Genomic DNA, 27,500 nt, shown 5'->3' with positions numbered 1-27,500 from the left:
CAACACACACTTCCAGGGATTTGAGCCGTTTTCCATGAGTTGGAGTGATCAGGAGATGCTGTCTGTGCAGCTTCATCAGAAAAATCCTGGTGAATGAAAACTCGGACAGCTGAAGAGCCGGCAGCGTACCCGTGGCCTCCTCCTTGGTGGTGATCTCCAGCCTGGGCCCGAAGGTCCCGTATCCGGCCTCCGTGAACGCCCTGATCTGGAACACGTAGGCGGTGCTGGGCTTCAGGTTGTTCACGGTGGCCGACGTGGACTTTGACCTCACGGTGGAGTAGATCCGATCCTTTTGGTCCTGTTAAAGTGGTAAATAATAATAATAATAATTAACATTTTGTGTTAGTTTGTTCTTTTGTTCAAAGCAATAAAATAAGCATCCAGCTGTGGAGGAAATAACAGCTTCACCCACGAGGGATCTAAATCACACCTGCTCTGTGGTCGGAGATGAAAACACTCATATTTAGCATTAATGACGGTTTAAATAATTAATGACGGCTTCCTTTAGGGACGATTATACGCTAGATTAGAACTGATGTACATGTCTGCTGCATTAATCCCATCACAGACACGTTACTTTGACCACTTAACTACTCTGGATGCTTGTTTTAAAGCATTTGCATCTTTTTAACCCCCGTTTCTCAGCATGTCATCTCTCTCTGTGGAGCAGTTCAGCCGCACCGCTCGATGATAGGTCAACAGTGAAGAGAAGGGTGAGGAGGCAGAGAGCAGTTAGCCACGATGCTAACCACTTTTCCCCGTTTACAAGCTACACACAGGAAGTCTCACGCAAGCTAGCTCCTGTTTGCCTCCCGATGATCGGACCTTCTAGATCTCTAAAGGAACTCCCAGCAGTTTAGCTGCTCACCCTCCAGAAGCCAGCAGGCAGTGTGTGTGTGTGTGTGTGTGTGTGTGTGTGTGTGTGTGTGTGTGTGTGTGTGTGTGTGTGTGTGTGTGTGTGTGTGTGTGTGTGTGTGTTTAGCAGAGAGTGACCTGTGCCAGCAGATAAAATACGATCCAGTAAACCCAGAATAAAACATCTCTGTAAAACCTGAGTCCACATTAAAACTGCAGCTTCTCTTCCGCCCGTGGAAAAAGAAACAGGAAATGTTGGATAAGAAGTTTCTTCTGTTCAGAGTTTAGATGCTGCAGGTTCACCCCAGGACAACCTAATGCACTTCTAAGGTGAAATAACATAAACAAGCATTGCCTGCTGTTACACACACACACACACACACACACACACACACATGTGCATACACACACACACACACACACACACACACACACACACACACACACACGTACACACACACACAAACACACACATGTACACACACACACACACACACACACACACACACACACACACACACACACAGATCTGGAATGCTAGCCTGCTTGTGTTTTATAAAGCTTGATAATAAAAAAATAAAATACTACTAATAACAATAACAATATTAATAACAATACTAATAACAATGATAATAATCATAATAATAATAATAACAATGACAACAATAATAATAACAATAATAATAATAATAACAACAATAACAATGACAATAATAATAATAATAATAACAACAATAATAACAATAATAATAATTATAATAACAATAATAATAATTATAATAACAATAATAATAACAATAATAATAACAATAATAATAATAATAATAATAATAATAATAATAATAATAATAATAACAATAACAATAACAATAATAACAATAATAATAATAATAATTATAATAACAATAATAATAATAATAACAACAATAATAACAATAATAATAATTATAATAACAATAATTATAATAACAATAATAACAACAATAATAATAGGTAAACCCAGCACTCCAACTTACTCTTTATATTTAATTATTCCTTATTTCTTTTTTTGTTACCTGGAATTTTTTTCCCCCCCAAATCTTTTCATTTGGGTTTTTAACATTTCTCTTGTCTCCGTGTGAGTTTTGATCTGCTGGGGAACAAAGTTTGCATTTTATAATCACATCTGATCTCCAACCAGAAACTACAACAAGCAGCCTGCCGAGGCAGGAAACAAGCACACGTGGTAGCATCTCCTCTGCAAAAACACTACAGCCAACAGCATTTGGACTCTGGGCAGCTGCTGGGTGTTTTGTAGCGGATCTGTAAACGTTTCGCTCGGTGAAAGCCCAAATGGAACGCCAGGGTCTGTGAGGGGTGTTGTCCTTCCTTCCAATTTTCCACTTTTACAGCTGGGCAGCGTTCGACCACAGAACGTGACACAGGACACGGATTTGTCAGAGCGTGGCCGGCAGGACTGGCACCAGCTCTGCTCGCCCGCTTCATTAATCCAGGCAGCAGCATAACGGCAGATACCAGGGTGTGTGTGAGTGTGTGTGTGTGTGTGTGTGTGTGTGTGTGTGTGTGTGTGTGTGTGTGTGTGTGTGTGTGTGTGTGTGTGTGTGTGTGTGTGTGTGTGTGTGTGTGTGTGTGTGTGTGTGTGTGTGTGTGTGTGTGAGAGAGAGAGAGAGAGAGAGAGAGAGAGAGAGCTAGAATCCAGCCTGATTAAAATCTGGTTTTGGAGACCGAGCAGGTACCTGCAGGATTTTCATCATTCTGCTCAGCAACAACGAGCAGGAGGAAAATAAAGAGAAGGGTCGACAGAAGCTGATTGGAGTTGATGTACGGAAAGCAAAAGCCTTCAAAAAGAGACACGCAGGTTGGAGCCAACTTACCTTTTCGTAGTATTTGATTTCATATTCGGTGATGACGCCGTTGGGCTGATGGGGCTCCTGCCAGGACAGCTGGACGCTGCGCTGCTGCACCATCTCCTTGATGACCTCGCTGACCTGGGACGGAGCTGTGTACAGAGGAGCGTGTCAGATCTGGTGGGCGGAGCCTCCCAGCACACACACACATGCATGAAGCCAGCCTCAGAGGCCCTCGTCAGCTGATGAATATTCACACAGACTCCTGGAAATGTTTACAGCTCATGGTCCAAATTTCAATTACAGAACAAATGTTGTCCCAGCCAGCCGCGCGGGCCGTGTGAGAACTCTGAGTGACAGATCGCTTCAATTAATTCCAACATATTCGGAGTAATGGGCAGCGACGGTGATGACGGAGCGCCTCTCAGAGGGAGCGCCCGCACCTGTAACCTCCTGACTCACGCCTTATGTACACCAATTATCTCTGCCTCTTTGCATGACTCACTGTAAGTGTCTGGCTGTCTGGATTAAGTGCTCCGACATTTAGATTTGCTAAACCGGAACAACCATAGTTCTATTTCTGTTCCCTGGAAGGTAAATGAACCTGAAAGCTGAGTGTGGATGGAACGTCTGCAGGTTTCCTACTGCAGCAGCGGTCGCCTCTGCCCTCCGTCCTGCGGGACCAGCCTCCTGCTGCAGGGACTCTGTTGCTTCCCTTTCTTCTACAAAACTTGGTTTTAACCTGTTTCCAAGGCCGGCAGACTTGGGTTGTGTTTTATGGGACCAGTGTTTGTTTTTCTTGAACTCGGTGTCGTGACAGCCCAACTTTTCCACATTTGATGCTTTTTTTTTCTCTTGTAAACTCCTTCCAACCCTTCTAGTGTCACCACAGACAAGAAAAGCTGTTTAGGAGACGCTTGTAACAACACAAACCGGTTCTCCAGCGCAGCCTTTCCCTCCTGCACGTTCTCCGTTACCTCTACAGCACATCATTATCGCCGTTATCCTGCTAATAATCACAGCGGTTTACAGCACTTGTCTTAAAGACCCCAGTGAGGAAAAGAGGCGACAAGCTCTTCGGATTACCGAGCCTCACCCTGAGGAGACGGAGCTTTCAGGAAATATGCTCACTGCCAGTCTGCTCCGAACGGCGGCAAAATCCTTTCTGTAAACACGCTGTGAAATCCGGATGACTCATGCAGCTCTTGGGGCAAAACATATTAATTAAGACATCTTAGCAAGTTCAGAGCCAGCTGCTGAGGAAGAGGAGCGCTAACCCGACACTCCAGTGACGGGGCTTCGGATGAAGACACCTTCTCCCAAAGCACACGTCTCAGTCTGGGACGCAACCACAGTTCTGACCTTCGACCTAAACGTTTGCTCCAGACAACAACAACTGGCAACATCTGATTATCATTAGGGGGAATCTGTCACGCATGCATCACAACAACTCTGTTTGGACCTCCGGGCTTCCGTAGCAGCTCTTCTCTGCTGGTATAGCAGCTGTCCGCTGTGTCTGCTGGTGTCGTTTATGTCCGCGTGACTGTTAAAGCGCCTGACTCATATTCTGGCCCCAGCCCGGACTTTAGGCAACTGTTCGGACTCTTGTTTGAAAGGTCTCCTGCTAACCCGTGTTAGCATCAGCAGAGTCGTGAGCTGAGAAGACGAAACGTGTCTGAAGTTGTTTCAGAAATGTGAAACTTCATCAGATCACGTGGTGCTGTCTGTGGGCTCGGGCAGCATTTTGTGCTCTTATTTTGGCGAGCCACACCGTGGAATGGTGAAGGGTGTGATTAGGATCGTCGTTCCCAGGCTCGACTCTGACGGTAGTCTGCTTCTACTGAAGCAGCGGAGCAGCGACCCGGTGGGATGTGGACCTCCGGGCCGTGATGCAGCCTGACCTCTGATTGTTTTCAGATGACCTGTTTCTAATGACGGGCTGGATTAAAACCTCATCAGGCCTCATCGATGTTCCAGACAGACACGGCTACGACAGCAAACAGCTGGGGCGGCGTGGGAAACCTGCGGTTGTGACACAGCCTCTCATAATCCACCCAAACGGCTCGGTTCTGCTCTGGGATTACGGCTAGACCACTCTTTTCTGCTCCAACCTGACTTCCACCGCTCTCCTGCAGACGTCTCAACCCTTCGCTTGAACAAATATCTGAAATGCGCTTTTGATGGAAAACGTTAGGATCTGGAAACAAACGGTGGTGTTTTCCCGCTGCTGGACTCCCAGGACATCACGTCTGAAACGGAACGTCAGGATATTCTGGGACTCGCTACAGCTGAGAAGGTATTAGAGGACTTTAGCTTCCTCACAGACCCCGAACAGGTAATGACTCCGACAGTCGCTCTGATCACAGCTGTCTACAGCTCACAGCTACTCTGATTCACCGGGTTTAAGCTCCGCCCCCAAAGATCCTGTAAATAGTGATGGGTGCAACTGCAGCCTGCGAAAGGATCCAGGTTTAGTGAGTCAGGCTACCCCCCCCCCCAAAACCACACACACACACACACACACACACACACACTTACACACGGTGTGTGTGATCCACACTCGCTGCATTTTTAAGGCGGTATTTCTTCCCGTTCATATATCAGAAAAACAATTCTGGATCTCCAGGGAGAAAAATGCATTTTTATATCCTGGAACAAAAGTGTTCACATGGAAGAACAGCAGTTCAATTCAGTTCCCACACAGCCATAAACCCAACATGAAGGTTATTCAGACGGTGGAAGAAGCAGGATACCGGGTAAGAGGGGCAAGGAGAGGAGGAGGGTGACGGGTTTTTTCTCCACCCGACGTTATTAAAGACACCCGCCTGCTCTGAGCAGAACAAGCTCCAGATCAGGACTCTGAACCGGATCCATCTGGTCTCAAACTATTCCTTCATCCTGCAGCTCTTTCTTACTGTAACCACGTGTGTGTCTGTGTGAGCAGCAGAAAAACACCACCGTGGGGGGCTTCCGACCACCTCTGTGTGGAGGAGCCGGGTAAGAGAAGGTTACCGTATTTTCCGGAGTATAAGTCGCACCAGCCATAAAATGTATAATGAAGAAGAAAAAAACATATATAAGTCGCATTTTGGGGGAAATTTTATTATTTTTCTTACAAAATCTGAGACCGAGCGTTTCACATTGCAAGACAAGCACCGATCACATTAACAGAATAAACAACCAGGGCGCAGCAGCGCGCCACGGTCTCCAGCAGAGGATGGCGGTGTTTCAAACCCTCCCAGCAGGCGGAGAGAGCTCATTCCTAGGCCCGAGCCGGCCCGCAGCACCCCGCCACGGCCTCCAGCAGGTGATGGCGGGGCGGAGGAGCTGACACCTGGTGCGGAGCCGGGCCGCAGCAGTGTGGAGTACATACATTGGTAAATAAGTCGCAGGACCAGCCAGACTATGAAAAAAGTGTGACTTATAGTCTGGAGAATACGGTAGTATGAATGGACTTGTGCAGCTGTTGCATTATTAACCGTTACTACGCTCTTGGTCGGGGTTCAGGCAGCAGACGTGAGTCCTGGAGCAACAGGAGTTGCCACATTTAGCCGATACTCATGCTTGTAAATAATCACAACCTGTAAACATGTAAACAACCACCTGTTGGTCAAACCAGTTCTGAGTTCATCAGTCCTGAGACGGTAAAACATGGCTGCATGGGTGAAAGTCTGGTTGTGTTGTAAAGCACCTTGGGGGGGTTGGAAAACTCTAGAGGGCGCTATATCAAATAAAGAACATTCAAAAGCTATTTCCCTAAACAGAGGCTGTTCAAGGAGAAGCTGTCTTTCTACTGCAGCGGTGATCCGGTAGGTCCCGGTCCCACCTCCTGCTCCACCCTGATGGAGAGCCAGGGCCGCGAGCAGAGCACTTTAACCCTGGAAAAGCAGGAATTCTGCCTTCCTCACGGCTGCAAATGAAGCCCACAGCTTAGCTTCAGTCGCCGAGGCGGGAATGTGTGGCTCCGGAGCAGGCTGACGCTCCTCCAGCCTACCTGTGTGTGTGTGTGTGGGGGGGGGGGGGGGGGGGGGGGGGGGGTAGCACAGCGGAAAACTGTCTAATTGTTCTGCCGGTCCTAAAGAGCCTGCCTGGGAAGGCATTAGTGCATTCCCGAACACCTCCCTGTAAGGCTGCCTGACCCAGAAGCGCTCTGCAGCTCGACAGCCTGGGAAGACGTCCCATTTAAATATTCTCTGCCTTCACTCAGTCGGCTGATTTTAACTCGGAGGCAGAACGGAGATAGCTCATTACGTAAGCGTCGCTCTCGCCTGCCGAAGCGTAGCATCACATAAACTCATATATTCAGCTACTGCTGTTTTCCACATGTGCTGCGTATCTCCACGCCTACGGTGCCATCTGTGTTTGGGCGCTCAGGATCGCTGGTGGTTAACACATTCTTCATTTGAGCAGCGACTCCTCCAGAGAACATAATCCAGACTAAATCTGTGTGCTGGAAACAAGCCTGCACTACCTTCCACAATAAAAGCACGCAGACGTGCTCCTCAGACAGCTGTAGACGTTTGGGCGGTTGAACTTTTACATTTTGGCTTATTAGCAGTAAAACTCATGCTTTTCCTGTTTCAGGAGCTCGCACCACCACGCCTGAGAGACGAGGCTTCTCCACACGTCTCTGCTCTCCGTCAGGAGTTGCTGCGAGTCCGAGTCTTTACAGGACACCGTGTCCTGGTGACACCGGGCCCTGGTCGGGCCGACACTAACAAAGTGGCACGATCAAGATGGCTTCCTGTGTGCTGCGGCTCCCCCAGCGCCGCAGGGCGACCTTTAAAGTCTTTCTGCAACCATCCTGTAAACTCGCCTGCGCTTTTTCTTTACAGCAACAAAGAAGTAGAGTCCATCTCTTCTGCTGAGGGTGCGTTTGACTGGGACAGATTTACCCATCATGCAGTTCGCCTACATGTTTGGATGTGGAGAATTCAGCCAGCACCACAACCGCCGCGCCGCTGGCTCATAATGGTAACTCCTGCAGCTTCCAGCAACACCAAGACAACTGAAAAGACCATCACTAACCCCTCCAGAAGCAATAAAGCACCAGGTTCCCGGGTAAATAACCCGTCCGACCAGTGGAACGTCCATCTTGATGATGTGACTATACGTGCTGACAGCTTCTACTCTGGTCCGACGCGGCAAACACAGAAGCATTTGTTCTAAAGACGTACGCGGTGGTGTTTCCTCAGTGTGTAAGGTGCTAAATGTATATTTGTAACGGGTTACAGAGCTAACTTCAGGGCGACGTGAGCTAAAACTCACAGCTGATCGGCATAAACAAAGTCCTCAACTCTATAAACATCCAGAATCTGGAGCAGAACCTGAAAGCCTCACACAAACGATGAAAACCTGACTAAAACACATGGGAGCAGATTTCCGGCGTTACAGTCAGGGGCGTGTCCAGGGAGTGGCCTGGGGTAGCACATGCCACCCTTAGAATCTGATTGGCCACCCCCAGGTGCCACCCTACTAAGTTCCAGTTTCAATTGACTTTACATTGTCAACAAAAGGCTTGAGTTGTAAACTCCAAAGATAGTGTGGTAGCATGCACCTTTAACACTGTTTACTAGCCTAGGCCTACAGAACATTTCTGTAGTATTAATATTATTTTTTCATATTCACATGAATAATATTTAGAGTCCCACTCAACTCCAGTTGGTGGCAGTAATGCAACAAAAAGTGACTTGCTAACCACCACAAAACTAGAGGATGAATAGAAAAAATGGTGATTGTGCAATGTGAAACTCCAAAATTCACTAGAAAGTAAATAAATAAATAAGCACAACCATTGGTGCCACCCATGCATAAACAAGTGCCCCACATGGGCCACCCCATTTTAAAAGTCCTCGACACGGCTCTGGTTACAATGGAAACGCGGCGTGTTCCAGATCCACGGCTTTAATCAAGCAGCTGGTCGCCTCTGTTTTAGTTCGGGTGTCTTTGTAGTCCTCGTAGACATGGATGAATGGTCACTGGTCCATCTGGGAGAAGAACGAGGCTCTGTCCTTTCCTGCTGTTTGTAACGGTATGAAATGACCGTTTTCCCCTCTCCTCTGACACAGAACTAGTCTGCATGAGATATGGCCTCAAGGTCTCATGCATCTGTTATAAACTGCTTCTTTCCAGCTCAACAGAAGAATGAAGAAAGGACTCTCCTTTTAATAAATCAAAGAACTCTGTTTTTAATAAAGCTAATCAAACAAAGTGTTAGTCAATAATAAGATGTGACCAATCTGTGAAATGAAAACATTAATGACTTTATTATAATCCTATAGAATATAATAAGTAATATGACTTTAAATGTTTCCACTAGGACTGATCTCACGTAGCGTTAAGACATGACACATTGCTTTTACTGATCCAATCAGAATCTGCCAGATCTGACGGAGGCGTGGTTTTGGTGGTGTTTGGTAAATCTGTCATCTTTTCATTCGACCATAAACCAAAACATCCGAAGTATAAAACTATGCCCACGTCATCTTTAACGCCAGTTCAAAGCGTTCTAGAGAAGTTGTCGGAGTGGCCAATCCGTAACTTTCCTCTTCAGCCGAAAGAACCAACGGCAAGCTGGATAAAATCTGTTGCTGTTCCACCTGCTGCAACGGTTCCTTTCAGAATAAAAGCTGAACCATCACGACCCAGGTTTGGGTCTTGTTAGATGCCAACAAACTGTCGTTACCCGGGAGTATCTCAAGACTGGTCTGGCTGGCAACCGCTGCTTTTCCTACCAGCTTCGGTTCCAGAGAAGGTGAAGCTGGACCTCTACACCTCCTGATCTAGACGGGGACTTCCGCTAAGGGTACGTAGACCGACAAATGGTGTTGAATATGTTTATGAATCTCCTAATCAAAGCTTAGCGCGAAGACATCACCTTCATTTCCCACCAGAACTAATCGTTTCTTCGGATTTGCTGGTTCTGAGCAACATTCCACACTACACCATTCTCCGTCTCATCCACCTTAGTTACAGCATACATTTAGTGTTAAAGTTAGTCTAGTTTTATTTGTTTAGTAATAAATCTTTAAACTTTTAAACTCGACTCTCTTCTGTTGTCTCTGAGTGAATACGAAGCTGTTATCTAATCCCTGCAATAAAAAGATCCAATCTTCTGGTTAAACAGTACCCACAGATCCATAAGGTTGAGTTCATATTTCCTATGGAATCCTACGTCGTGTGGCTCATTAAATAACATGTAATTTAGATCATTACATGTTCTTATTCATCTAGCATCGTTTAGCAGGGTCTGCCTATGGACGCGCGAGCTTTGCTTACCGCTCCTTGCTTCGCTTGAAGAGTACTGAATCCACTCGAGCATCATTGGATGAACCGACCAATCCTGGAGAGAAAAGGTGTGATTGGTTGGGCAGGGATGGACCCGATGTTCTGAGCTCGCTACGTGGAACACGCGCTGGTGTTGGTGGAGGCGCTCCAACAACACAAGGTAGCCAAACTAAATGTTTACGATGACCACGAAGAGCGCAGCGCCGCTTGTTTTTCAACAAACACGAGAAGAAAGAGCAGCGGGATGCGTGTTGATGACGCCAGTCGTGGAAATCCTTCACTTCTGTCCCGTTCTTCTCCAGATGCTCGATAAACGCTCCCACCAACCCACCAACAACATGGAAAGATTCACTTTGGCAAGCCGGCATGACATTTAATCAACCTCAGTCATTACGTTGCAATAACAAAACCTTTGTTGATAAAAATATCAGCAGCTGCCGTGGTGCTGGTGGACATGATGTTTCAGGTTTAATAACAGCCAGTTTCATACATCTGAACTAGTGCTGCTACTTGCATGTTGAACTGGTAACATAGAAGGAATAATTCTATCGGTAACATTTGTTTTATTCCTGCTAGCCATTAGGCTGCTTTAGAGAAAGCTGACATCACGGTGTGGTAATCTAGACAGATCTAGAGGAACACTGCCCCCAGGAGCTCCTCGCAGCTGAACACCTCCCTGGAGCAGCTTCCTACGGTGGCCGGAAGCGGGAACTCCATCAGCAGCCCCCAAAGCTTCAGCAGCTTCATCTGCACGGTCACCACCACCACTGAACCTGGCGCGCTCCAAACACCTGCAGAGGACATGATCCTCGCTGCACAACGACGGAGGTGGAGGCGGGGACACCTTTAGTGACCATGGAGGGGTCAAAGGGCACTCGGCTTGAAAGCAGTTAGCTGAGCTTGATTTGATGACGGCCTCGGCGGAGACTTTCATGTTCTTTAGGGCTGACGGCTCCAGAGGTGACGGCATGATCATTATTACATATCTGACGCCTGCACAGCTGACAGCCTCACATTCCCACCTCGTTATTCCCGTTTCAAGGACTCAACACGTCGGCTCTGTGGATCAGCTGAGGGTTCCCGTTGCATCAGCCCTAGAGGAGTTCTGACAGACGTGTCTGTGATGTCATACTCTGATGTGCTGGGTCATGACCCTCATGATCCTGAACAGCCTCAGCTCAGCGAGATAGAGCTTACGTCCACCACACTCACAGGGGAGCTCTGCAGGACGTCGACTTTTCCTCTGAACTGAGGCTGTTCCGGCACAGGCCGGGAGGTGTTTCACGCAGGAATGTTCCAGAGCAGGGCTGGAGCAAACGCACAGAGCACATCCATAAAGACGTGATGCAAACTAGAGCAGGACGACTCAAACGTCCCTCACCTCCGGATCCAGGCAGGAGCGCGGCTGAGGAAGGTCGGAGGGGGGGGGGGGCTGTCTTCATGCCACGTTCATCTGCACACAAGCAGCGACATGTCTGACTGTCCCCCCCAATGCTGGGAGTTCATTTTAACCCTTGCTGGTGACCCCCCCCAACCCAAGCCCCCTTGTGGTCTCAGAACAGCACTCAGCAGCGTGACAGATGCAGACATCACTGGTCGGCTGTGTTACGTAATAGTTCAAGCAGCAGGGACACTGCTTATTGAAGAAGCGCTCAGCTTTCCTGTGTCAGGGTCCAAATGAGGCGCCCCGGCTGGCAGCCTATCATCAGCAGCTCCGAGTCCACGCCCCGATTTCCTCAAGCCAGCTGGAATATGTCCGCAGCAGCCGCATTTATTCGCCCGCATGTCGAGCTAGAATAGAGTCCTTTACCGCCGTGGTAGCAGAGGCCAGATTTACATAATTATGCACCTGTGACCGTGACGTGTTGGTTAGCGGGTGCTGCTGAAACACACCATGGGCTGCTCACACTGAAGTTCATCCTGAGGAGCAGCTGCAGCCGACAGCAGCCATCAGAGCGGTGCAGCAGCTTCAGATCACAAGAGATGGTTCAACCCAACACAGCTTTCCACTTCCTGATGATTTTCTGGTTTCACAGGAAAAAGACATTCAGTCTGCCCAGCTAAGATCATGTGACCCGGAATAAAATCACCAACCTGTGGTCGTGTCTGAGTTCATGTTTATGTTTATGTTTATGTGTTTAGCAGACGCTTTTGTCCAAAGCGACTTACAAGTGATAATTGGCATGTTGCCCTTGAGGCTAACAACAACAACAACAACAACAACAACATTGACATCAGTCATGGAGAGGAGGGAACAAGGAGTGGACAGTAGAGGGGGGGGGCAGGTGCAGGAGGGTGCTAGTTTAGAAGATGCTCTCTGAAGAGCAGGGTCTTCAGGAGTTTCTTGAAAATTGAAAAGGAAGCCCCTGTTCTGGTACATGTGTGTGTGTGTTTTTGTGCATGTGTGTGCATGTGTGTCTGAGTACATGTGTGTGTGCATTTGCATGTGTGTGTGTGTTCTTTTGTGAGTGTGTGTGTGTGTGTATGTGTGTGTGTGTTCTTTTGTGAGTGTGTGTGTGTGTATGTGTGTGTGTTCTTTTGTGAGTGTGTGTGTGTGAATGTGTGTGTGCAAATGTGTGTGTGCGCATGCGTTTGTGCATGTGTGTGTGTGTGTGTGTGTGTGTGTGTGTGTGTGTTTGTGCATGTGTGTGCATGTGTGTCTGAGTACATGTGTGTGTGCATTTGCATGTGTGTGTGTGTTTATGCATGTGTGAGTATGTGTGCATTTGCATGTGTGTGAGTGTTCTTTTGTGAGTGTGTGTGTATGTGTGTGTGTTCTTTTGTGAGTGTGTGTGTGTGTGTGTGTGTGTTTTTGTGCATGTGTGTGCATGTGTGTCTGAGTACATGTGTGTGCATTTGCATGTGTGTGTGTGTGTTTGTGCATGTGTGAGTATGTGTGCATTTGCATGTGTGTGAGTGTTCTTTTGTGAGTGTGTGTGTGTATGTGTGTGTGTTCTTTTGTGAGTGTGTGTGTGTGAATGTGTGTGTGCAAATGTGTGTGTGCGCATGCGTTTGTGCATGTGTGTGTGTGTGTGTGTGTGTGTGTGTATGTGTGTGTGCAAGTGTGCGTGCGAATGTATGTGTATGTGCATGTGTATGCATGCGCATGTGTGTGTGTGTACGTGTGTGTGTACGTGTGTGTGTGCATGTGTGTGTGTACGTGTGTGTGTACGTGTGTGTGTGCATGTGTGTGTGTACATGTGTGTGTGTGTGTGTGTGTGTGTGTGTACATGTGTGTGTGTGTGTGTGTGTGTGTGTGTGTGTGTGTGTGTGTGTGTGTGTGTGTGCATGTGTGTGTGTACATGTGTGTGTGTGTGTGTGTGTGTGTGTGTGTGTGTGTGTGTGTGTGCGCAACAATAAGAAGCTCCATCTTTGCTTGGCTGCTATTGGTCGGTTTATTTCCTAAACTCCTCTAATCAGAACAAATCCCAGAGCGCTGCCGTCTGCGTGATCTGCGGCCCGATAGCCTCGTTCCTAACTGCTGACGTTTCTCAGATCAGCTGAACTCACAGTCGAGACATCCAGATGAAGTCACACCGGCTTTCTGTGAGGGGCTTCTGTACTGATGATGCTATCGGCTCGGCACCCAGAACCCGTTATGAGACAAGCGGGCCAAGGCCAGATGAGGAATGAAAGCTCTGGTAGTCGTTAGAATGAACACGCTTGGCTTTGCTTATCTGCTGCTCGGCTGACTTTTCTGCTACGAGCAGCTGTGAAGCGCAGCTCTACCGAGGCACGGTCCGGCTAAGCAGACACGCTTTATCGTTTATCTTAATAAAACAACGACGGAGGCGTGAAACGACACAGAGCTGATTACAGCCAGCCGAGTGCTGCGACTCAGGATATTTACAGGAGCTGCTAAGCAGCCAGGCGGCCTTCCACCTCTCTGCTTCCCTTAAATGTCAAAGCATGGCCTGGGGGCCCCGCGCTCCAATCTGAAGCCCTGATTGGACATGTGAGCTCCACGGGGGATTGACAAGTGAGATCATTCCACAAAACGCAGCGAGCAGCAGACTGATGGCGCGCGCCAGGTCAGAAGCCTCAGGCACTGTTATTATTTCGAGGTTACAACCCTTGCAGTCTCACTTATCTGTGGATCCAAATGGGGGCAGCTGCACCCCCACCCCGCATCGTCATCAGCCTTCAGTGTTTGGCATCCGATCTCAGAAGACTTCTGCTGTTTGTGCAGAACGTGTGGGAGACGCGTGAGCGCTGAGGGCTGGCGTCATAAACACTCAGTTATTACAGAAATCCATCTGTCTCCAGGAGGATGATCACATTAATCAGAGCTTGTATGCTCTTTAATCACAGTCCTGGACGGGCTCCATCCCAGGGAAATCACACGCAGGGCCCTTCGGTCGCCTCTGTAATTTAGCACGGAGCTGTCTGCTCCAACAGCTGATTGCCAGCAGATCTGGGCCAAGGCGGCAGCTCTCTGAGACGCCTCCCGGTGAAATCAGATTAGAGTCCGGTCCGAGCTGCGGGAGGATGCTGACGCGTTCCCTCAGACCCCGACATGCACTCAGCCAGGTGGGGCGGCTTCAGACCGCCGCAGGAGGAACGAAGCACAACCTCGTCGAGCAGAACTCCTTCCTCCTTAAACAACGCAGGCTGAGACGGAGAAACACGAGCGGAGCAGAGACGTAGGTCTGCACAAGTCAGCTGGACCAGACTCGCACGGATAGACGTCCAACACGTCAGCTCTAATGAACACAAACCCACAAGCTAACGTACAGGAAGTGAAACGTAAGAGGAGTGCAGGAGTGCAGATGGAGACAGACACCGAGGATGTCCACTCACACAGCAGTTATGACGAGTCTGTCTCAGCTGTGACTGAAAAGCATCCTTCCAGCTTTATCTGACCAGCGCTACAGAAGACACCTGTGACCAGGTGAGTAGGCTCCGCCCCCTTCACAGAGCTACAACTCACAGTTGGTGGGTTAAACATGATGTGCCCAACTTCTGTACAGTCTACGGTTGTAACAATCACTCTAATCTGGACAAAGACTGACGTCCCAAATGTTCATTCAGACAACGAACTGATCAGTGACCTACAGCCTAGAACCGGACACTACTGGAGGTTACAGCCATCACGTTCTACCAGGTAGGAGACTATTAAACCGTTACTTAGAAACAGCCTGAAAAGCAGCAGGTGCAGCAAACAGCCTTCAGAAGGCTAATGTGTTCAGCAACTAGCTTGGTGTTGTAACGGAGTTCACGCCTTGCTAACGTCAAACGTACCAGAATGGATTTAAAAGGTGTTTGCTTCAGCGCCGGCTAATCCCTCCACTCTTAAACCTAGATGTGTCCTAACCTAAAGGTTCCCTGCCAGCTCATTAAAGCCTTGGTAAAATGGCCGTCATCCATCGTGCCGTGGTTTATAGCGAAGAAAACACGTCCTGACCTCATTTGAGTTTGGCGCCACTGCAGAGTCTCGTGAGTGAACCCAGCAGCAAAACCCTCCAGAGCTTCTAGTCGTCTGTCACCATCTCTGATCTGTGATTCAGTCACAGTTTAGGTTAAAGACAACTTGGAATTATTCTGAAGAACAAGTAAAGCATGAAAAATTATTCATCTGGATTCTCCTGAAGCTGCAGCTGCCTCACCCTCTCACCCTCTCACCCTCTCACCCTCTCACCTCTGCACTGATGCACTCACAGATGTCTGCAGAAACAAACCTGAGAGATGAGAAGTTTACAGAAAATTATAAAAGTAATTCAGCGGCTAGCTTGGGTTTAGTTAGTGTCTGTGGAACAGAGCACACACACACACACACACGCACACACACACACACGCACACACACACACATGCACACACACTGTGAGCGAGAGGGGGAAGCACGGAGGCTCTGGTTTTGTGTGTGTCATCAGCGGTGAGCTCTCCATCACTCAGCTGTCTGCCATCGGCTCATCTGACGTCTTTATCCAGACAAAAGCACATGACTGTGTCAGAGGGAGTGTCTCTTCACACGGGCCGGAACACCGCACACGGAGGAAGTGTGTGTGTGTGTGTGTGTGCGTGTGTGTGTGTGTGTGTGAGACAGAGCAGCAGCTCCTCGGGTCGACACAGAAACTCGGATAAATAGGAGGAACGAGTCGTGACTAAAATACAAAAACACCTTCTAAGTTTGTCACACAACAATCTGTTCGGATCACTTTCATAACTATGATTTATTATGGGATGTCATTTCAAAGCTGTTGGTGGAGCTAAGCAGCTACTGGGTTTAACAGCAGCTGATTGTTTCCAGACTGGGAAACCCGCTCCCTTCTCCAAATGTCCTCAACCCAAACCGTGCTGCTGTGTGTGTGTGTGTGTGTGCGTGCGTGCGTGCGTGCGTGCGTGTGTGTGTGTGTGTGTGTGTGTGTGTGCGTGCGTGCGTGCGTGCGTGCGTGCGTGCGTGCGTGTGTGTGTGTGTGTGTGTGTGTGCGAGGCTCAGGTTGCTGGGCTGAACCCAGCAGCAGCTCCTCCCCCCTGCTCCACAAAGACACCCCTGCTGTCCTGCTGCTGGACAGCGGCCCGCGGTTCTGACGGGTCGTATTTTAGGTTCCCACTAAGCTCATGTGTCCTGATATTCCTGCTGGAATCCACTGGTTTTCCTGGTTTAATGGTCCTGCAGCTTCACACACACACACACACATGCACGTCACTCACACACACACGCACACACACACACACACACACACACACACACACACACACACACACACACACACACACACACACACACACACACACACACACACACACACACACACACACACACACACACACACACACACACACGTGAGGAGGACTTGGCTCTTTTGTTTGTTTTCATGTTAAAATGGTTCAAATAGCAGGAATAAAGTTTTAGGATCAATCAGATAAACGGATCAGAACAAAGTTACCAGAAGAGCTTTTCTAGGAGATGTTCTTGTTACATAATCAGGTCCTACAGCACAGACCCGAATTACCCACAATGCCGTGTGTAAATGAAACAATAACTCCTGACTTTGCTGCCGTTTTCTGAGTGTGAATATTTATTTTATTTCATATAAACTCAGAACCTCTTTTGTTAATTTTGTTCTGGAACTGGAGCAGAAGAACCAGGACACACACACACACACACACACACACACACACACACACACAGACCCAACAAGGATGAGTCATCCCTGCCAGAGGCGGGTCGTTCAGAGTCCAGGCCCCCCCGGAACCATAACCCTGACTGGTTGTTGGGCTGGAAGCGGGTCGATCAGGAACATCCCAGCCTGTATGAGCCTGTAGAGGCTCGTAGCGACGCTTTATGACACAAAACAAAAAAACCACAGAAATCACGAGAGGGAGAGGCTCCGACACATCTCCACCCAGATCAAAGAAGAAATCCAGTTTGGATTTTCTGTTTTCATCATTCCTGGGATTCAGCTGTAGATTTCTCCTGACATCTGCTCGTCACAGACGTCCAAAGCAGGTCCGGGTGCCTGCTGGAGGAACACGTTGGGTTTTTCTTTAGGTGGAAAAAGTAAATGACAGAATAGAAGATATGAGGGGTCAGGCAGGAATCCTTCACAGACTATTTCTGTCAGGGACTGGACTCGCTCTCCGCTCCCAGTCTCGCTCCTCCACCTGTGCACAAATGTCACAGCTGATAAGTTCACCGCAGCTCTCGGAGAGCAGCCACAGGCGTGGAGAACATGGTGGACAGGAGACGAGCTGGACGTCTGGGACAATCATGGACTCCTCTCACCGTGGCACCAGAACACCAGCAGCTGCGTTTACGTTAGAGTAGTGTTGATGACGTCATCTCTGTGGTTCGTTTGGAACCTGAGAAGCAGCTCTCAGACGTTCGTTCTCCACAGCGATATTTAGAGGGATCAGCAGACGAGGGCGGGACCAATAAGGTCCTCTGATGAGGTGTTAGAGACCGTCAGTGAAGCAGGAGAGAAATCAGCGCTGAAGCTGCCACAGAGGGCGCTGCCGGTACTTATTTATATATCCATAATTTACGTCATGCTCTCTCTTTGTGGCCGTTTCACGGCTCTGTGGAGGGACTCGGCCACATCAAGCTGGGAGGAGGAAAGCCACGCGCCCCCTGCTGGGCAACAACAGGCTGTTGTGTTAGTTTGATGGACAGACGACCCGTCTCAGCTCAAGACTCGATGACAGTCGAGTCAACCCGCAGACTCTTTCAGGGATGGTTGGTGAGGAATCAGGAACCAGGCCCGGATATGGCGTAAGCCTGGGGGCCCACATGTGTTGTGGGGCCCCACTGGCCCGCTAAATACATATGATTTTATTTGAATTTACATGCAAGAATATTCTTCAACTGTATTGGCCGACAAAATCATAAGCGACGCTGATTGGGTAAACATTGTGGCGGTCTCGAGTTAAGTAGAGTGTCACGTGACACGTCATATTCACGTATCATAGGCTGCTGCACTTAACGAGGGAAAACGAAAAAAATGTCAGAAAAGAAAAACGGAGAGAATCAAAGAACAAAAGCACAAAAATCTTCTGCAGAAAATCCCAAAATTGTCAGGATATTTTAAACCTGAAGGCAACGGCGCTATGCTAGCTGGAGCGGCAGCAGTTCATGATGCTAGCTCAAAAGAGGGAGCGAGCAGTCACAGAGAAGCTGATATTGTCCACTAGGGGGCAGAGGCAGACCTGCTTCACGTAGTTTCTGATGGGAGCCTGGCAGAAGGTCCTAGCCAGGTGACGCTGATGGTGGACGCTAACTTAAACCCGGATCCTGGCTGCCGGGGGGAAATGGATGAAAATGCCAGAAAATATTGGTAAATCATGGTTAATTCACAAATACCCTATGATTAATTAGATTAACATTTTTAGTTGTTTGACAGCCATAATTAAAATAAATATCTGCAGATGAGAATATTCCGCTTCGAGCACGCATTTTTGGTTCTGAACAAGTGTAGCCTATGGCCCCTGTACACCTTAATCCTCCCCTGTCAGGAACGCATCAAACCCACGACGTAGGGATCACTTACTGCACATACAACACATTCTTACACCCAAAGCATCCAAAAATGACGATTTGGGGTGCCCCAGAGCATCGGGAGAGGATGCACTGTCCCAGAGCGTCGGTATGCAACGCCTGCGGTGAGACGGACATTTGGCCGACTTGTGAACTGCTTAACCTTCCCCTCACCCCCATTCTAACCTTAACCAGCTTGCACATACAAAGCTTAACTGAAAATTACTGAGTTAAGGTTAGGATGGGGGTGAGGGGAAGGTTAAATCGCTAGAGGTTCGAGGAATAAAGTCCGTGTCACCGCGGGCGTCAAATACGGACGTCCGCGGTGACACGTGTCCCTGCATGTCCCTGCGCGTCCCGTCCCAATGCGCTGGGGCACCCCGGATCGTCATATTTTGATGCTTTGGGTGTGAGAATATGTTGGCACATCACCCTCTCTAGCATCAACAGCTAGCATAAAGCTAGCATTAGCTGCATCTGCTTGTTCCTCCTGAGCCGTTTCTCACTATGCAGACCTGGTCGAACGTCCGTGTGAAACGTCATCAATGACGGCCCAAGTACTGGTCCAATCCCAAGTGTGCATCACGGCAAGTTCGCTCAAAGTTCCCGGCTGCGTTCTTGCTCCGCCTCCTGGCTGCGATCTTGCTCCGCCCATTGCATTGAGTTGTTTGCTAGCTGGACAGGAGCCGACACTGAGCCGGTGACCGCCAGCCTTCACCCCGGATGTTAGCTCAGCTCTGAATGCGAGGCATCAGCTGCGAGCGTTCCCATTCCCCCAGATGTGGTCGCGGGGTGGGCGTGGCCGTGCTCTTTTCATCAAAAGGTTTCTGCCTCACTGGTGGGAAAATTATCACAAAAACAGCCAAAGGTGAAGTAATAATTAAAAACGATCGCAGCATGTCACCATCTGGTCCTCTAATGAAATCTCACCCAGCACCAGGACCACATCAGCCAGCTGTGACACATCAGAACCAGAGCTGCTGGTCTACTGAAGGACTGCGTCGTGCTGTTTGCTCCACAAGCCCACTGGTTTCTCCAGACGGGACCTTTTTACCCCAAATGAAGCCGTCTGTATTATTCATGAAGTCATTTTCTTACGAACTCAAAGGAAAGGCTGGCAGCACAAAGACGGAGTCATCCACACGTTCCTCCTGTCAGAACTCCAAAAAGGGCCTGGTATTTGGGCCAGCACCAGAACAAAGCCGGTAACTCTGGGCTCACAAATTGAGAGACAAAGCCCAACATCCTGATTAGGGCTGGCGAGGTGTCACGTCATTGTCAGCTTTTGTGTACTGGCTGCAGGATTTACCATTACTGTAATTGGTGATTTGTGTGTGATGGCCACGAGGGACCGGACCAGGCTTAAGACCAGGGGAGGGCCTCAGACCCGGTCCAATTACTTCTGGGACAATGACAGACAGCAGCTTCTGCCTCTTGTGTCAGACGGCAGCGTGTTTACTTACTGGAGCTCCAATCCACTTTGTCACCAGTTAATTGGAGGGTCAGTGATTTATTCTGATGTAAATGTAATTGCCCGACAAGCCCCCCACAGATTAAAGCCAGACAAACTGTAGTTAAAATCCACACACACACTTCTTTGATGAGTTTTCCCGCCCTTTGGAAGCTTGTTTCTGTGAAGAAGTCATGAAGATTCTCTTACTCCAAGCTTCCCAAGCTGCTTCTTCTCACAGACATTCTTGACACATGCTAGCCCTGCATTAGCCTGCGTGCTAATGGCTTCATGTTGCGACGACTGAATCTCCGCCTACCTTAACTTGTGTGGCGTGCTCGTCTGTGGAACGCTGACTGTCGTGGAACGATGAGCCGTTGTTATTCCGTTAGAAAATCTCAGGATGATTCTTTAAAGTCGTGTTTTTGTTTAGGAAGTTACGTCGGATCTTTTCCACCTAATTCCGATTCTTTGAAAATCGCGTGATCAGAACGGAGCGCCCCTACTTTGCGCTGCCATCATTCAGTCGTTCACACTCCGTTCTGTTTGCGTGCTCAGGTCTGGGCTCTGGGGCACCGCCCGACCTCGGACTAGAGGAGCCGAGCTCGGGCTGGAGTCACTCTGGGGTCGGCCCAGGTCGGCCCAGGTGGGACATGCCAGGACATCGTCAGCACGATGTAGCACTCCCACGCTTCCTGGGATCGTGTTTTCAAATTGCCGCCAAATGAACGCCTAATAAGAACCCGATGCCCGCGTGAGGGTTTACATCAGGTGTTATAAATCATCCAGACTTTTCCGGGACGGACGGGATCCGCTCTGGACGCGGGTCTGTTTGGACCAGAGGGACGACCAGCTGATGGCTGGGTTAGGGTTCTGCAGTAATTCAGCAGAACGTTGCACACATGTGGGACACGCCTCTGACAGCTCCAAGCAGATGACATCAGCTGTGATTTCATTCCAGTCCGTAAGCAGAGGATGTTTGTGTCACATGAGCAGACCATCCAGCCAATGAATGAACCGACTGAATCTCACCAGCTACATTACATTTAATATTGCATGACAGACAAAATCAAATAACATTGTCACATTAATGTGCGATTATGGTGGCTGGCGTACCCCACCGACATCCGCAGGGTCCCTGCTGGCCCTGAGCATGTGACACGAGCCAAAGTAAACTGGTCTTAACACGTTGTGACACAGTTTCTGGCAGCATCAGACGCATTCGCCAGCCTGACGGGGAGATGATTTGGGAGGAACTCACAAATTTAATTAGCTTGGTCTCCGAGGACACGAGCGCTTCCAACTTTCATTTAGATGTAATCTTTCTTCTGAGAATACGTCTCAGAGACGAGGAGCAGCTCTCCGTCGCTCTGCCTGATGACATTAAAGAGACGGCCTCTTCCTGCTTTCTGAGCCCAAACTAGCAGTCGGCAGAAGGAGCGGGGCCAACAGCAGCACCACTCGGGGGTTGCTTCACTACTGATGAGAGAATTCAAAGCCCGATTATTTTCTGATAATCAGTTCAATAGCAAATCATTGCTGCTCCTGCATTCGCCACCAGTGCGAGCACGCTGAACTAATGAAGGTGTATTGGGCTAACTCGATAGTAATCATTTGCTTCAGAGGGTGTAGCGAGGATGTAGAACAGCAGTAGGAGTTCAGTAAGGAGAGAACAGGAGCCGAGTGCACCTGGGCTGGATGGGATGCTGCTCCCAGTCACGACCCGTCTCTGCCCTGCTGGTCTCTGGGAGGAGGGGTTCCTGATTCTCCTGTATTAGATGCAGGACCAGCTCAGTGGCCTAGTGGTAGAGTGTCCGCCCTGAGACTGGGAGATCAGGGTTCGATTCCTGGTCGGGTCAGACCAAAGACTTAAAAAAATAAAGGGACCCAGTGCCTCCCTGCTTGACACTCAGCATTAAGGGGTCGTCGTCGTCTTCCTCCACTTATCCGGGTCCGGGTCGCGGGGGCAGCATCCCAACTAGGGAGCTCCAGACCGTCCTCTCCCCGGCCACCTCCACCAGCTCCTCCACCAGGACCCCAAGGCGTTCCCGGACCAGATTGGAGATGTAACCTCTCCAACGTGTCCTGGGTCGACCCGGGGGCCTCCTGCCAGCAGGACATGCCCGAAACACCTCCCCGGGGAGGCGTCCGGGAGGCATCCTGACCAGATGCCCAAACCACCTCAACTGACTCCTTTCGATCCGGAGGAGCAGCGGTTCTACTCCGAGTTCCTCCCGAATGTCCGAGCTCCTCACCCTATCTCTAAGGCTGAGCCCGGCCACCCTACGGAGGAAACTCATTTCGGCCGCTTGTATCCGCGATCTCGTTCTTTCGGTCATTACCCAAAGCTCATGACCATAGGTGAGGATTGGGACATAGATCGACCGGTAAATCGAGAGCCTGGCTTTCTGGCTCAGCTCCTTCTTCACCACGACAGATCGTCTCAGTGTCCGCATCACTGCAGACGCCTGTCGATCAGGATTGGGGGTTAAACCACCAAATGGTTCCCGCGCGCGGCTGTGTCTGCAGCTCACCGCTCCCCCAGGGGATGGGTCAAATGCGGAGAACAAATGTTGCACACACATCAGTGTGTGTGACAACTGATGTGACTTTAACTTGAACTTTAACTCAGAGCCGTGATGCTGACATCTGGAACAGCTGCAGAAGGGCTGGAGGCACCTGGAACTGAGTGGTACGTTTCCCAGAGGATTTATGGGGTACGCCCCCAACGACCAAACCAGAGAGAACCTCTGAGTTCCTTTGGGTTGGGGTTTGGGCAGAAGCTTGTTGTACTCGTGCCGGTGCAAACCGGTCACTCAGCAACAGCTGACAGAGATGATCACACAGCAGCACCACGTCTGCAGCAGCACAGCATCAGGGTAGAGGGAGCAGCGGCATCAGGACACACACACCCTCAGAACTCTGTTACAACCTTAGAACGTGTGTGTGTGTGTGTGTGTGTGTGTGTGTGTGTGTGTGTGTGTGTGTGTGTGTGTGTGTGTGTGTGTGTGTGTGTGTGTAAGCACAAGGTTATACAGACAATTATCGGCTCCCAGCGGGACTCATGGAGCTTCAATCAGACACAAAGACTTCCCAGCTGTTGAAGGACGGCGCAGACACGCTGATGGACGGCTAACGGAGAACTTCTTGGAGCTAGCCACCATGCTAGCCTGTCACAGCCTCCCTGTTGCTCACACTAACTTCCTCCAGCCCAGATGTGAAGCCCATCTGGTCCACCACCAGCACCAGTGTCCTTTCCCAGTCCTCCGCTGCCACAATCTTTTTACCGTTGATTCATATAAATAATTAGAAGCAGCTGACCAGATGGCCAGCACACTCCCTCGGCTTTGATAACAAAAAGGTTCTGGTGCAGCTCCAGAGGAGGACGCTAGCAGGTGTGCAGGCCAAGTTTGGGTCAGAAGCTGAAAGAATGTGAGGTGACAGCTTTCCCGGGTCAGGAGGTGGCCCGTAACGGCCCGTTTGACCGAAGGCTAACGGGCTGGTCTCCTTTTCCCTCTTCTGTTCTCCAAAGCCAAAGAGGTCTGCCACAAACTCATTATGATTTCCAAGTGTGATGATGAGTATGAAAGAGGTGGGGGGGTGAAGACATAATTAGTTTTCCTCACTGCAGGAGGCGGAAAAAGCCCAGCTGTCAATCTTCTCCCAGTCTTTTGTGTCTGACAGAAGCTCGGCAAGTAAAGCTCACGGGTCCTGGAGAATCCCTACACACGGGTCACAAGGGCCCGGACTCGTCCCAAAAACCAGCACAGGACCCACTCAGAGAGCTGGAGCCAGCAGGTTCTGGTCGGTTAAAGGCTGAAGACTTTACCTGACAGGAACCTAGTTATGTAGCAGGGTTCAGACAAACCAGTCATCAACAGTACTGGTCCCATGAAACAGTTTCAATCAACGTCCCAGACGGAGTCACAGCTTGTCATAGCAAGGTGACTGAAGTCATTTCTAAATAGACTAAGTCAGAATTTGGGAGTTCAACAAGACTCCGCTAAACCTGTTACTGTGTGTTTATTACTGTGTGTTTATTACTGTGTGCATTTAACTGTGTGTTTATTACTGTGTGCATTTAACTGTGTGTTTATTACTGTGTGCATTTAACTGTGTGTTTATTACTGTGTGCATTTAACTGTGTGTTTATTACTGTGTGTTTATTACTGTGTGCATTTTACTGTGTGTTTATTACTGTGTGCATTTTACTGTGTGTTAATTACTGTGTGCATTTTACTGTGTGTTTATTACTGTGTGCATTTTACTGTGTGTTTATTACTGTGTGTTTATTGCTGTGTGAATTTTACTGTGTGTTTATTACTGTGTGCATTTTACTGTGTGTTTATTACTGTGTGTTTATTACTGTGTGCATTTTACTGTGTGTTTATTACTGTGTGTTTATTACTGTGTGTTTTTTACTGTGTGTTTATTACTGTGTGTTTATTACTGTGTGCATTTTACTGTGTGTTTATTACTGTGTGCATTTTACTGTGTGTTTATTACTGTGTGCATTTTACTGTGTGTTTATTACTGTGTGTTTATTACTGTGTGCATTTTACTGTGTGTTTATTACTGTGTGCATTTTACTGTGTGTTTATTACTGTGTGCATTTTACTGTGTGTTTATTACTGTGTGCATTTTACTGTGTGTTTATTACTGTGTGAATTTTACTGTGTGTTTATTACTGTGTGCATTTTACTGTGTGTTTATTACTGTGTGTTTATTACTGTGTGCATTTTACTGTGTGTTTATTACTGTGTGCATTTTACTGTGTGTTTATTACTGTGTGTTTATTACTGTGTGCATTTTACTGTGTGTTTATTACTGTGTGTTTATTACTGTGTGCATTTTACCGTGCTTTTATTACTGTGTGAATTTTACTGTGTGTTTATTACTGTGTGTTTATTACTATGTGTTTATTACTATGTGTTTATTACTGTGTGCATTTTACTGTGTGTTTATTACTGTGTGCATTTTACTGTTTGTTTATTACTGTGTGCATTTAACTGTGTGTTTATTACTGTGTGCATTTAACTGTGTGTTTATTACTGTGTGTTTATTACTGTGTTTATTACTGTGTGCATTTAACTGTGTGTTTATTACTGTGTGCATTTAACTGTGTGTTTATTACTGTGTGCATTTAACTGTGTGTTTATTACTGTGTGCATTTAACTGTGTGTTTATTACTGTGTGCATTTAACTGTGTGTTTATTACTGTGTGCATTTAACTGTGTGTTTATTACTGTGTGTTTATTACTGTGTGCATTTTACTGTGTGTTTATTACTGTGTGCATTTTACTGTGTGTTTATTACTGTGTGTTTATTACTGTGTGAATTTTACTGTGTGTTTATTACTGTGTGTTTTTTACTGTGTGCATTTTACTGTGCGTTTATTACTGTGTGTTTATTACTGTGTGCATTTTACTGTGTGTTTATTACTGTGTGCATTTTACTGTGTGTTTATAACTGTGTGCATTTTACTGTGTGTTTATTACTGTGTGTTTTTTACTGTGTGTTTATTACTGTGTGTTTATTACTGTGTGTTTATTACTATGTATTTATTACTGTGTGCATTTTACTGTGTGTTTATTACTGTGTGTTTATTACTGTGTGCATTTTACTGTGTGTTTATTACTGTGTGTTTATTACTGTGTGCATTTTACTGTGTGTTTATTACTGTGTGCATTTTACTGTGTGTTTATTACTGTGTGCATTTTACTGTGTGTTTATTACTGTGTGTTTTTTACTGTGTGTTTATTACTGTGTGTTTATTACTGTGTGTTTATTACTATGTGTTTATTACTGTGTGCATTTTACTGTGTGTTTATTACTGTGTGCATTTTACTGTGTGTTTATTACTGTGTGCATTTTACTGTGTGTTTATTACTGTGTGTTTATTACTGTGTGCATTTTACTGTGTGTTTATTACTGTGTGCATTTTACTGTGCTTTTATTACTGTGTGAATTTTACTGTGTGTTTTTTACTGTGTGTTTATTACTGTGTGTTTATTACTATGTGTTTATTACTGTGTGCATTTTACTGTGTGTTTATTACTGTGTGCATTTTACTGTGTGTTTATTACTGTGTGCATTTTACTGTGTGTTTATTACTGTGTGTTTATTACTGTGTGCATTTTACTGTGTGTTTATTACTGTGTGCATTTTACTGTGTGTTTATTACTGTGTGTTTATTACTGTGTGCATTTTACTGTGCTTTTATTACTGTGTGAATTTTACTGTGTGTTTATTACTGTGTGTTTATTACTGTGTGCATTTTACTGTGTGTTTATTACTGTGTGCATTTTACTGTGTGTTTATTACTGTGTGTTTATTACTGTGTGCATTTTACTGTGTGTTTATTACTGTGTGCATTTTACTGTGTGTTTATTACTGTGTGCATTTTACTGCGTGTTTATTACTGTGTGTTTATTACTGTGTGAATTTTACTGTGTGTTTATTACTGTGTTTATTACTGTGTGCATTTTACTGTGTGTTTATTACTGTGTGTTTATTACTGTGTGCATTTTACTGTGTGTTTATTACTGTGTGTTTATTACTGTGTGAATTTTACTGTGTGTTTATTACTCTGTGTTTATTACTGTGTGTTTATTACTGTGTGCATTTTACTGTGTGTTTATTACTGTGTGTTTATTACTGTGTGCATTTTACTGTGTGTTTATTACTGTGTGCATTTTACTGTGTGTTTATTACTGTGTGTTTATTACTGTGTGCATTTTACTGTGTGTTTATTACTGTGTGCATTTTACTGTGTGTTTATTACTGTGTGTTTATTACTGTGTGTTTATTACTGTGTGTTAATTACTGCGTGTTAATTACTGTGTGTGAGTTGTGTTGCTGTTTCTATTCTATTTTACCCTATAAGACCAGTCTGGAGGATTTCTGCTGTGTGGTGGAGTTGCTAATGATAACAGTTAGCTTCTACTAGCAGAGACGTTCTAAGCTGTTTACTGGACACTAAACCAACAACAGCCTTCCCCGCCGTGAGTCAAGATGGGTTTCACCATCTGTTCTCTATCAGAAGCTAATGCAGCAGATGGGTGTAGGAGACTATTTTAATGTCCA

At 47.3% G+C, this 27,500-nt stretch overlaps 2 protein-coding genes across 3 annotated transcripts in view; one reads left to right on the top strand and one right to left on the bottom strand.

The window, feature by feature from the left end:
• The window catches only part of epha7 (eph receptor A7), a 108,722-nt gene that overhangs the window by 20,409 nt on the left and 60,813 nt on the right, over positions 1-27,500 (bottom strand). For both annotated transcript variants that reach the window (XM_054733724.2, XM_054733725.2), the window contains exons 6-7: positions 2,730-2,854; positions 130-298 (exon numbers count right to left, since the gene is read on the bottom strand). In XM_054733724.2, the coding sequence (XP_054589699.1) occupies positions 130-298; positions 2,730-2,854 (294 nt within the window). The remainder of the gene's footprint in view (positions 1-129; positions 299-2,729; positions 2,855-27,500) is intronic.
• Positions 3,096-8,051, top strand: LOC139068810 (uncharacterized). The gene is made up of 8 exons (XM_070549059.1): positions 3,096-3,171; positions 3,339-3,469; positions 3,688-3,855; positions 4,255-4,318; positions 4,412-4,573; positions 4,620-4,768; positions 4,897-5,037; positions 7,287-8,051. The coding sequence occupies exons 1-8, from the start codon at positions 3,096-3,098 to the stop codon at positions 7,869-7,871; spliced, it is 1,476 nt and encodes a 491-aa protein (XP_070405160.1). The 3' UTR covers positions 7,872-8,051.

Source organism: Nothobranchius furzeri, chromosome 3 (genome assembly GCF_043380555.1).
Source record: "Nothobranchius furzeri strain GRZ-AD chromosome 3, NfurGRZ-RIMD1, whole genome shotgun sequence".
NCBI lineage: Eukaryota > Metazoa > Chordata > Actinopteri > Cyprinodontiformes > Nothobranchiidae > Nothobranchius > Nothobranchius furzeri.
The sequence above is the reverse complement of the archived record's forward strand: the minus strand, read 5'-3'. Positions and strand labels throughout refer to the sequence as shown.